The 12,452-nt window shown below is 34.3% G+C and overlaps 1 protein-coding gene across 1 annotated transcript; it reads left to right on the top strand.

Moving 5' to 3' along the window:
• Positions 1-6,730: 6,730 nt before the first annotated feature.
• On the top strand, positions 6,731-12,114 carry LOC128548026 (toll-like receptor 4). Its single transcript, XM_053522290.1, has 2 exons — positions 6,731-6,829; positions 7,985-12,114. The coding sequence occupies exon 2, from the start codon at positions 8,007-8,009 to the stop codon at positions 10,635-10,637; it is 2,631 nt and encodes an 876-aa protein (XP_053378265.1). The 5' UTR covers positions 6,731-6,829; positions 7,985-8,006; the 3' UTR covers positions 10,638-12,114.
• The last annotated feature ends 338 nt before the right edge of the window (positions 12,115-12,452 follow it).

Here is a 12,452-nt window from a genome sequence, read left to right as displayed (position 1 = left end):
CATTGCGTAAGTTTCGTATGTCTAGTTCAAGTGATGATTTGAGAATATACAAGGATAGGCGAAATGACTTTAAAAATGCATGTAGTAGGAAAAAGGCCGAATTCCAACGTAGTAAAAGACAGTCGCTTATAGAAACTAGAGATAATCCTACAAAAATGTGGAAATTGCTCAAACAGTCACGCACAAATAAGGCTGCTGATCCTAGTATAACAACAAGTGAATGGCATAACTATTTTAGTTCATTGCTTTATGATGAGCAGAGTGAACAAGTTCAATTTGATCCAACATATATTAATATGGATGAAAGTGCTAATTGTTTAAATGAGCCATTTTCAATTGATGAAATAAGGTATTCCATTACAAAGTTGATAAATGGTAAAAGCTGCGGTATTGATGGTATTCCGTCAGAATTTTTTAAATATACTAAGGTTCTCATAGCACCATATTTACATGCTAGATGTTTAATAGAATTATGGAAACAGGTAGTTTCCCAGATTCTTGGGGTAGAAGTATTATTTGTCCTGTACACAAATCTGGATCGACTGGTAATCCAGGAAATTATCGGGGTATTTCTATAACAAATGTCATGTATAAGATATTTTCAGGTGTTGTGGATAAGCGACTTTATGACTGGGCTGAAATGAACAGTAAAATTGATAAATCACAGGCTGGTTTTCGGTATGGGTAGACAATATATTTTCATTACAAGCAATGGTAAAGAAATATCTCTCCAAAAAGGGTGGTCGTTTTTATTGTTTATATGTAGATTTCCGAAAAGAAAGGTCTACATGGTAATTTCCTCCATTTACTAAAGGTTATGTATAGTAATCTGCAATCTTGTGTTAAAACAGTTAATGGTGGGACTACAGACTTTTTTCCATGTTACATCGGAACAAGACAAGGGGATAAGTCAAGTTCAACAATCTTTACATTATTCATTGATGAGTTAACAACCCTTTATTACTAATGATATTCCTGATATCATATGTCTATTATTTGCTGATGATGTAGCAAACTGTGCTGAAACGGCAGTTAAACTACAACAGCAGTTAAACTATGTAGATATGTTTTGTCAGAGTACTGGTATGGAGGTAAATCTTGATAAGACAGAAATTATTGTCTTCCGTAATGGTGGCATACTTAGGAATTATGAAAAATGGTTTTTCAGAGGGAAAGTGGTTAATATTACCCCTGTTTATAAGTATATGGAATTATTGTTCACACCCAAAGTATCTTGGAGTTCTGCACAGGATAAGTTGGCTGCTCAAGCTCAGAAATCCATATTTTCAATTATTCGCCATTTGGATATTTCCCTACGCGTGAATTGTTTAAGATTTTTGATGCGGTAGTGAAACCAATTTTATGTTACGGATCTCAAATTTGGGGGTATCAGTATTCTCATAATATTGAAGCTGTGCATAACAGCTTTTGTAAGAAGCATCTTCATGTAAATATTACTACTAATAATTGTATTGCTCTCGGGGAATGCGGTCGCCACCCTTTATGTATAACATACTTTGCAAATTGTATCAGGTATTGGTGTAAATTATTACATATGGCAGAAAACAGATACGCTAAAAATTGTTACAAGATGTTAAAATCACTAGATGAAGCAGGGCGGATATGTTGGGCTACTAAAGTAAAAAAAACATGCTGTATACATATGGTTTTGGATATTTCTGGATAGTACAAGACATAGGTGATGTCAATATGTTTCTTCAAGTGTTCAAACAACGCTTATTAGATTGTTTTAGACAAAATTGGCATAATGATTTAAACAGTTCAAGCCGCTGTGAACATTATAAACACTTTAAAACACTAATGAATACTGAGCGATACCTGCATCTTGATATACCTTTAAAATATAAAATTGCTTATGCGGAATTTAGATGTTAAAACCATAAGTTTAGAATTGAAACAGGTAGACATACGAATATCCCTCGGGATGCAAGAGTCTGTCAGTACTGTGTAGAAAACTTTCATATAAATTTTGTAGAATGTGAATTTCATGTATTTTTCCAATGTACAAGATTCGATGCAATTCGTAATCAATATCTATACAACTGGTATACATTAGGTACTACTGTAAACGACTTTTATGAATTGTTAAAAACTCATAAAAACCTTGAAAAAAATTAAGAAAATAGCAGTGTTTGTTCAACATTTATTGAATACATAGATTACACATTTTGTTAAATGGAGAATACTCCACTGTGGGGAATCACATGATCAAAATAATCTCTAAACCAAAATAAATTTATGAATAATGTTGGATAATATTGAAGAATTTTTTGCTGTAAATCTAAGATACAGCCTATCATACACCAACATACATGTATCCTTAAACTACATAGATTTCAATCACAATCACCTTCTGGTTATCTGGAACACTTCAAGAAACTGATACTTCTTATTTTCCTTAGTGTTTGTAATTACAGGATATCTATCATTATTGTCAACTCCATGATAATTTAACAATTTTCATTAGTCATATGATAGGCTTTGTTTAAATTTCATATCTTATCATGACAGGAAATTTATTCATGTTCTTCAAAATACAACTTAGGTTTAGAGATTATTTTGATCATGTGATTCCCCACAGTGATACTCACTTTGTGTAATATGCAATATACCTAAAAGAGTTGTCTTTCTTTGGTAGACCAGGCCCCAATTTCGCGAGGAAACTTGGGTAGTTGCTTGTTTGGGTCTGTTAAAATTATGCTGCTGCTTAACTTATTGTTATTTCATGTTGATTGTTTCTACAACAATGTATTTGTAGCTAAATTATACTATAGTTAATAGTTTTTGTCTGTAGTACTTATTTCAGTCAAGCAAATATCACGTTTCTACATAAGCATGATATAAAAAACTTAAGTGTTTTCTTGGGTATATTTCTTATTTTTATACTTCGTTTTCTTTAAAATTCAGAATTGTTGTCTTTTATTTTATAGAATGGTCATATATGGTTCTGTTATAGCTGAAGGGGTCGACATTGAAGACACGTAAAGAGCTAACATAGACATTTGAGATAACAGACTTGGATGGGTATTGCTTGGGTGTTTTTTGTTGTTGTTGTTTTTTCGTAAAATTGGGGCCAGGTACACAAACTACATGTCTATACTTGTATACATAAGCATCATTAATTACAAAATTGAAATTAGAAATGAAACAGGGAGGCATTAATATACTCCTTATACAAATATCTGTCAGCACTTTATAAAAAAAAAAACATTGAAACATTGAACCTCATATTGATGTTGTTAAATATAAATTTCATGCTATTTTTTTTCTTTTTCTAAAGCCAAGATTGATCTGATATAATTAGTAATCAGTATTTATACACCTGGTACACATTGGTTCTACAGTATCTTTTCTACATTGTAGAATAGCAGTGATAGTCTAACATTTACTAAATATATGCATTATTGATATGAATGTTAAAGGGAGAATACTCTCTTGATTTAAACATGCATTATTAAAAGAGTTGTCTATCTTTTAAATGTCTTATTACTTGTATCTTTATGTATTGTGGGCCGGTGGCCTTTAATTACAAAATAAAATTGTTGACTTGACTTGACTTGAACAGTCTTGTAATCTATTAGATGCCGAACATATTCTAAGACAAGAGCGTCTTATCGAAATACTCTAACCTAAGAGAGCTGAAACCATAATGTATATATCTTGAAGACGGAGCGAGATCAAGTTAAAAGTATGCTTCACTAAATAGTGGACATACATTCAGGGTATTGACGATTTGGAATTCCGACAGGTAGAATTTATAGAATTCAAATTGAATGTACTCAAATCCAATTCTGTATTAGGTCTGACCGTTCCGTCTGTGTAGGTGGTGTAAATGGTATCATTGTAATATAATCACCGTGTGTGATCATTACTTTCAATACTCTGTTTAGTAACAAATATAGAATCTAGAATCAACAAGAGTAGAAATAGCGATTTCGTGCAAGAACATTCCTTTGTCTTGATGATAACGCAAGATTTACTCACGTCATTGCAAAATACTCATTGCTATTTGCATACAATTTTGGTATATCCTCTGTGTAGGCTCCCCTTTGAATGCAGCCACACTTTGCATACCCAGACCAGGACCTAAACCAGGATACAGAAAGCTTTCATTTTTTATGTGTTGATGGATATTGCCGGCCCGACGGTTACACAAATTTCTGCGCAGTTATCACCAATTTAAATATTTTTCTGAGAGCCGAATATTCTGGCATCGTAGTGTTTGTTTTGTGTTGAGTTTTATGTTATATAGTTAAAGACGTTGATCTCAACTGACAACAGCAACACATAGTTTCATTCACTCAAAGAGTTTTCTTGAATCTGTGTTTCCAGGTACGAGAATAGTTTGGGACAGATAAAACAAAATAAACAAATTTAATGATAATATGCATTGTACATGCATACTGAAATACTGGACAATCGAATTTACAACGAAATGACTTGTACATAAAAGTCTCTTCATAATTACATCATTATGTTATTTATTGCTGCTGCTATATTATTTCATGTACTTTGTTTGGCTCTTTATAATACCATGAGGTATTGTGGTTCAGTAGAGAGACTTCACTGTTTTCCAAAATACCCTTTACAATGATTAAATGCCGTGTATACCAACTGTAAACTTACTGACACAAGGTAACACTATCTGATATCGTTGTAATGTGTCAAACAGGTAGAATTAGTCTAAAATGAAGCCTTGTATCACTATATCCACATTGACATACAGTGGTTGGGCAAAAATATTCTGACTGTTAGATCTTCCTGGATCTGTCAAGTCACTAGTGCGATGTCAGAAAAATATTGTCAATCAATGTGGGAAAAGGTTAGTATCTAGCAACATTCACAACTACACATAACGTACTGGTCCTAAAACACAAATGATAACAGCAACATTCACAATTACACATAACGTGCTGGTCCTAAAACACAAATGATAACAGCAACATTCACAATTACACATAACGTGCTGGTCCTAAAACACAAATGATAACAGCAACATTCACAATTACACATAACGTGCTGGTCCTAAAACACAAATGATAACAGCAACATTCACAATTACACATAACGTGCTAGTCCTAAAACACAAATGATAACAGCATTGATTTAATTTACGGGGCAATAACACAGCACAAACAAAACAACTGTAAACAGTGTGGAAAAGTGACTATCATGACTATACTGAAATCACAATGACAACCAAAACTAGTAAAGATAGCCAAAAGATTCCATTTTGTTCAAAATAAAGCTTGGAAGCACTATGTTGTCGGTGGAAATTGAAAGATGTTTTTAGCTCACCAGACAAAAGGTGCAGCTTATAGTATGTTTTTGTGCGTTGACCGTCCGTCAACAATAATCTTGTGTGCACCATAGTGCGTCTATTTGTTATTTGATTTTGACCAAATGTGTCTCCATAAGATTTTGGTTTGCTTCTTGAAACAGTCATGTCGGAAATGACATATATTGCCCCCTTTCCCCGACCCCTTAGGTGAGGAACCCATGACCATTTGGTCCTCTTCTTTTATTATTGGCATATGCACAGATTATATCAAACTGGTAACAGTCTGACTACAAATTGTAAATTCTTACAGTAAGCTCAATACCATATCTAGTTTGTAAGAATGTTTGTATTTAACCGTCAAATCGCCCTTGTATAACGTTTAACAGTCATCTGTCATTTTTTCAACACATGTGCTATTTCTAGCGAAAGCAGAGTAAGTATATCTGTTCATAACTTTTAATAAAATCTGTAAAAAGATCCTTTTGAAACATAGAATGCAACCAAGAAGAATAATAGCAGACTCGGTTTGACTTAGTCTGTTCATTAGAGGTAATGAAATGTGCTACACCTCTCACGCCCCCTAGTACCGGATTTAGTCACATTCCAAAAACGCAGCCTGTCCAAACCTTAAAATCGGAACTCTGTTATACATCTATTGAATGGACTCCATGATCCCAAAGGACCAGAAAATATAACAACACTGAATTGGCACAAGGAGTGCTCGTCTTCTCGACTTTGTACTTATATCTTTCATACAATGTTTGGGATATTACCTTTTTATCAAATTAGCTATTCCGATTATTGAAACATATGCAGGACTGCGTACATTTCTCTCTTTTGTTGGTTTTATAATTATATCGAAAAATAAATAAATCAGTGTTGTTATATTTTCTGATCCTTTGGGATCATGGAGTCCATTCAACATATATGTAATAGAATTCCGCTTAAGCCGGTGCTAGGGGGCGTGAGAGGTGTTGCACATTTCATTACCTCTCATGAACAGACTCAGTCAAACAGAGTCTGTTATTATTCTTCTTGGTTGCATTCTATGCTTCCAAAGGATCTTTGTACAGAATTTTTACTAAAAAAGGCTTTGACACGAATACATTTTATCCTCATGATGTATTATAAAGTATATCTTAGATTGAAAAATTAAGATGAAATAAACGTTGAATGAAATAAAAGTTTTCGCTTATCTGCCTTTATGCCTGACAAAAATGCAAAGTTTTTCGTCGACAACATATTGGACCATTTTTGATATTCAAATGCATATGATAATCCTTTAGAAGTTTTAAACGCAACAAAGTAAAACATGTTTTCTATCTGGTGGTATGTGTTGATTCGGCCTTTGAACTTTAAAAACAATTAAGTTCAAACTCCCCAATCACAGGGGATCTTTTTAACCTTCGTATCATGAGTAATGATAAGGAAGTTTAATAAAACTGATTGCATTATTTCCTGTTCATTTAGTGAAACTAGGAAATTATATGTAATATGCGTATGTTCTTTTCCAAAAACAGGATTAATGTCAGTGAAGTTATCAATTTTCTTTTCCTTTTCTTTAATGTAATAATGATATACATTATACATTTTTGTACATTTTTAACCTAAACGTTAAACCTAAACGTTCGTTTGTTTTGGTCTCTCAACAGTATTTCATTTATTTGCGGCAACATGTTAATCTGACGAGTGTTTCACGATTCTTGTATTACTCCCTGTACATGGTCAGGGGTCAGTTCTTCATGCTACGTAACCATACTGTTTGACAATACCGAGACTGATATAACATTGGCTAATTGCTTTGAGTAAGGAAAAACAATCAAGTAAATAAACTCCTGGAGGTTACAATAACGCTGCTTTAACATGTATCTTGGTTTCGGTTTATATTATTTTCTTCGACAAGCGGGTTTTCTATGTGTTTTCACAGGTATCCCATAACTCCCTTCATACTACGATGAATTCACGAGTTCAAAATATCAACAGGTCATATAAACCACTTGATAATTTTCAATGGCTAGTAACTATAATCCATGTTGAAATACTTTACACAGTGCATATAGTATTGTATCAGTATATCACAAAACCATTTCGCAAATAGCAACAATTTCATTTCGAAAGGGTCTGTTTAGGTTAATGGCGATAGTCAGGTGAGGTGGTTCTCAGGCTTGCCGATGGAGTGTGCAAAAAGCAAGGAAACATCAAATTGTCAGATGTGTTTGAAAGCTGCGGCCTGTTTCGTAGTTTTCAAACAAAAGCCTACCGTAATGGCCAGAATCAACTGACCTGGCAACTTGAATCAGAGATAGAGGATGACTGATCTTAAGCATATTGTCTTTTTAGCCAGTCATCCCAAGGAACACACACCTTGCCCAGGACTGGAAAACATGAACTCCCTATTGGAAGACTTCTTTGTATTAGTATTGAACTAACTACTAGTAATCAACTTTAGCATGTATAATGCAAAATGTATGTGTCCCTTTTTCCATAAATCATGACAGTGTCGATCGCATTTATATGTTAATACAAACTGGTAGTATCTTTCTTAGTAGTAAATCAAAACGTATATTGCAAACGTGTTGTTAGTTAAAGTTACCTATTATTATATGGTAATTTATTAACAATATACATTATCCAAACCGCTCGATCTAATATTATTTATGTCTATTATGTCTTACATTTCAGAAGAAGTAGTAGATTTATCAACATGAAAATGAGTTTAATTACTTACCTCAGACTAGCAGTTTTGTTACGTTGCCTGCATATGGCGCTGCCTGAAAGGAACGCGTCAAACTGCACGATCGGTCACTTGGATGAGACGAATTTTTCTGAATGCGGAAACAGAGGATATGCTATGAGGTGCAACGATACTAGTTTGGTACAAATTCCACACTTTTACCCAAAACCAAAGAATTTGATCGATTTTCCTCCGCCTCTGTGTTTGTTAGACCTGAGCTTCAACAAATTCTACATGGTTGAAAATAAGTCGTTTGTCAATGCGAAAAATCTTAACAGTACAGACGTGCTATGGTTAAACCTTGACTACAGCAATATCTCTTTTATTGCCTCGAACGCCTTTGAAAGTCTGACCAACCTGCTTTACCTGAATTTGACTGGAAATAACTTGAATCAGCTTGGTAGCTTTGGTGAAGGCGTGTTTAAACCGCTTTTGAGTTTGAGAGCCATCAATGTAAAGGAAAACAAATTAAACACATTTGATGAAATTGGAACGGAACTGCAATACCTGAAGCATCTTAAGTGTATTGATATTGATTTGTGCCCAAACTGTGTGTTTGGAAAGAGTTTCAGTAAACTAACCAATCTAAAAACTCTAACTTTATCTGGAACATCGGAGAGAGCTTGTAATGCACCATCTATTGAAAATATAACGTTTCAATACGTTCCAACAGTAGAAAGTTTATATATGGCGTCGTGTCAGATAGAGTCAATAGACAAAAACGCCTTCAGCTACCTTAAAAATATCACGCTGTTAGATATATCCTATAACGAGCACCTGAATTTTACTGGAATGAATCAAGCATTGTATGGTATAAAGAATTCTCCAACTTTGAAAATATTAAATGTCAATAGGATACATCACTTGTACGGATCTGGAATACAGCTTAAATTGGCCGACATAGAGAACCTTCAAACCCTACGTGCCCTTGAAACATTGCATATGGACTTGAACAAGATTGAAGTATTTGATGAAAATATACTCAATCCTTATCAGTTCCCGGACACTCTTAGAAACTTCTCACTGTTTGGAAATCGACTAACATATGGAATATATACAAAGTATTTACAGAAAGCAGTTGGCATTGAATTTCTTGACTTGTCTGGGCAACACTTGAACTTTGATCTCTTTCTCCACGATCGCTATAAAAACAGACAGATGTTTACAAAAAATAGCATTATCAAAGATTTTTCCAAATTAACGAGAAAACAAAAATGTCCCAGCCTCTGCACTGTCTGCTTACCCCATAGCCTTCGCAAAGTTAAATGGAGAAAAAGTTTCATATATCTTAAGATAAATAATCCAATGGCTATCTGTGGGGCAACGGGGTTGAAATATTTAGACCTATCTTTCAACTTGATTTCGAAATGGAATGCGACTGTTTTTGGAGTGGAAAATATGACACATCTTGACCTTTCAGAAAACAATTGCGACGAAGTTGATCCTACATTCTTTTTAATGTTTAAATCGATGAAGCATTTGAACCTTTCTGGAAATAGCTTGGGAAAGGCTTTTAATCCAGATTTTTACCCAAATGCAAGTAAAATGTTCGAATTTCAGAAAAATATGACACATTTAGACCTTTCTTATAACAAAATAAATCACCTTCCGTGGGATATATTCAAGTATTTACCGAACATAGAATATCTGGATTTAAGTGATAACATTATTGTTGACTGGAACTTCACTTTGAAACACAGTCGGTGTTTGCGTCATTTGAATTTATCTGGCAACAAACTTTATCAACTTCCGGAAAGTTTAACCACATACCTCGATTCTATTGCAGAAGGGAATTGTAATCTGAATGTAATTGTCAACGTATGGCTTTCTTCGAATCCGATAGAATGCTCGTGCAAAACCTTACCCTTTCTGAAATGGCTGCGCTATTCGAAAGTTGATGTTTACTTTAAACCAGAAGATATTTGTAGGCTGAATGGCGAAAATTACCAGTATCTATCAAATGAGCATATGGAACAGCTTATCAGTATTCTTGAAAATGATATATGTCTGGATCGCAGCTGGGTAACATGGACAATCAGTGTTGCTTGCAGTGTCTTTGTGTGCCTTTTAACTCTTATTGTATCCTGCATTCTGTATAGAAACCGTTGGAAACTACGATATTTATACTACAGTAGAAACAGACGATACGTGCACGAAGGTTTCGAGCATTTGTTCGAGAACGATGCATTTGTGTCGTACTCTAAGAACAGCGCAAGTTTCATTAAGAATGAGATGGTTCCTTCCCTTGAGACTGAACATGGACTACACCTTTGGGTTGCAGACAGGAACTCAGTACCGGGCACGTCTGTGGCTGAGAATATCAGCCACGGTATTTACAACAGCCGGAAATCGATTCTGTTGATAAATAAGGCATATCTAAATGACAGTTGGTGCGATTATGAAATGAACATGGCGCATATGGAATCTATTGAAACAAAGAGGAAAATGATTATAATTGTTTTGATGGAATCTGTACCAATGGAGTCGTTGCCAATCTGCCTGATGAGGTTCTTGCATAGTGAGCGATCCCTGGAATACCCAGAGCATTCAGAAAATTTAAGCACCTTCTGGATGAATCTTGCAGAAGAAATAACATGTTAATAGGCATCCAGGCGCTAATATACTTTAAGATTAATGTAGCATAGTATGACAAAAGCATAAATAGTTATGTCGCACTACTGGAATATGTCACTTATCGGCACAGTCTAAACACTTCCATTTTCCCGCGAATCCAGCAACAATATCTGGCTTCTGGGTTATGGTTGAATCGTACAAATCTGCTTAAAAAATCTGCAACAACATGTCACAATAGCTTTTTAGATCTTGCGAATCATTTCAATGTCGTCACGTAAGGCCAAATAAATAACAAGTTAACTGGTACAATAATCGTTGATCTGAAAAAAAAAACACTTGGATTTGAAGAAGTGACGCGTAAGTGGTCAGTCAAAAATGTCATAAAACATGGAAAATTGTGTATTAATTAAACACTCCATTCGTGACCTTGGTGATAAAATGTACGTCTGTAGTCATCTAGTTTGCTACTTTGAACTCTTGTGTCTAACAGAATAGATATTATTCAATAAGATTGAGAGCAGTCAGAAAACCAGTTTTGGATTATGCTATCATCGAGAAGAGAGCTTTAAGCTATTCATTTCGTACAAACGCCTTTTGAATGCCTTACATGTTAACAGAATTCTTGTAAATACATTTTCTTCATAATTTTTATGCTTAGATGTCATAGATTCCATTTTTAATTTTCAACGTAAATTTTGTTATATACCGACCTTTGTTAATTGTACACGATACATTTTTTCAACTATTTTGTTAAATAGAATTAAACTGCTTTGATGTCCGATATCAGTCGCTTAACTTTTACCTCAATAATTAGTGCGTGTTACATTTGAAGCACTCTGTGTGGCTCGGGTACGTTTTACTGAGTTCAGCACTGCCAGGGACCGCACTGCATGTATTTATATACTAAACACTAGTTAATTCATTAAAAGTCTTTATATCTTTTATTTTAACTGGTGATGCTGTCAGGCATAAAACATCTTTTTTCAGTCTTCGTGACAAATTAAGATCAATAGCGGGTATGGTTATCATGAGAGTAGCGAGCTAACATTCAGCATCTACCAAAACTTCCAGCTTATTTCTGTTAATATATAAACTAGTTATGAATTGAATTAAGGATACCAATTAGAGTTGCCATACTGAAATATGTTAGGAAGGACAGTGCAAAATACAAGTGATGGTACTGCTCCACACGCTTCTTTGGTTCATAAACGTATCAGATATAAAACATGAACTCCTCTCTGTAACTTTGTTATAATTTAGTTGCAATAGTGTATCATAATTTCAACTATACGCCCCTAATTTAAAAGTCTAGCGTCTGTAAACTTAGGAGTGATATATTTTTTTCTTGTTTCCTTTGAGATTTATTTTCCAGTTGTTAAAGAATGACTATATGTACATTACTTTTAAATCGCTACTTATTTGTTATGTGTGATTGTGATAATGTAATTAGAATTAAGATACAGTAAAATGGATTTCAGTGAATAAAATAGTGTGTTTGAACCAACTTTCTGATTGTTCTCAAACTTTAAACAGACATTTTTTGTTAGTGAATGGTTTGTATTAAGCAAAGTCGACAAAGCAAGCTAACTTCCTCACAAACGAATACATGCACTTATTTATTTAGTGATTGCTACATTACCGTCCGTTAGCAATTTCGTGTCCGCTCTGTAGCTTGAACCCCTTGAAGGATTTCGAAGAAACTTGACACAAATGTTCACCACATCGAGACGACGTACAGAGCGCATGTTTTGGATAGCTCACTTTAAGGTCAAGGTCACACTTAGGGTCACAGTTCATATGACTTTGTTTCGTGTCCGCTCTGTTACTCTTGAACTGTTTGAA

Source organism: Mercenaria mercenaria, chromosome 13 (genome assembly GCF_021730395.1).
Source record: "Mercenaria mercenaria strain notata chromosome 13, MADL_Memer_1, whole genome shotgun sequence".
NCBI classification, from domain to species: domain Eukaryota; kingdom Metazoa; phylum Mollusca; class Bivalvia; order Venerida; family Veneridae; genus Mercenaria; species Mercenaria mercenaria.
Note: the sequence above shows the minus strand (reverse complement) of the source record. Positions and strands in the feature narration are given on the sequence as shown.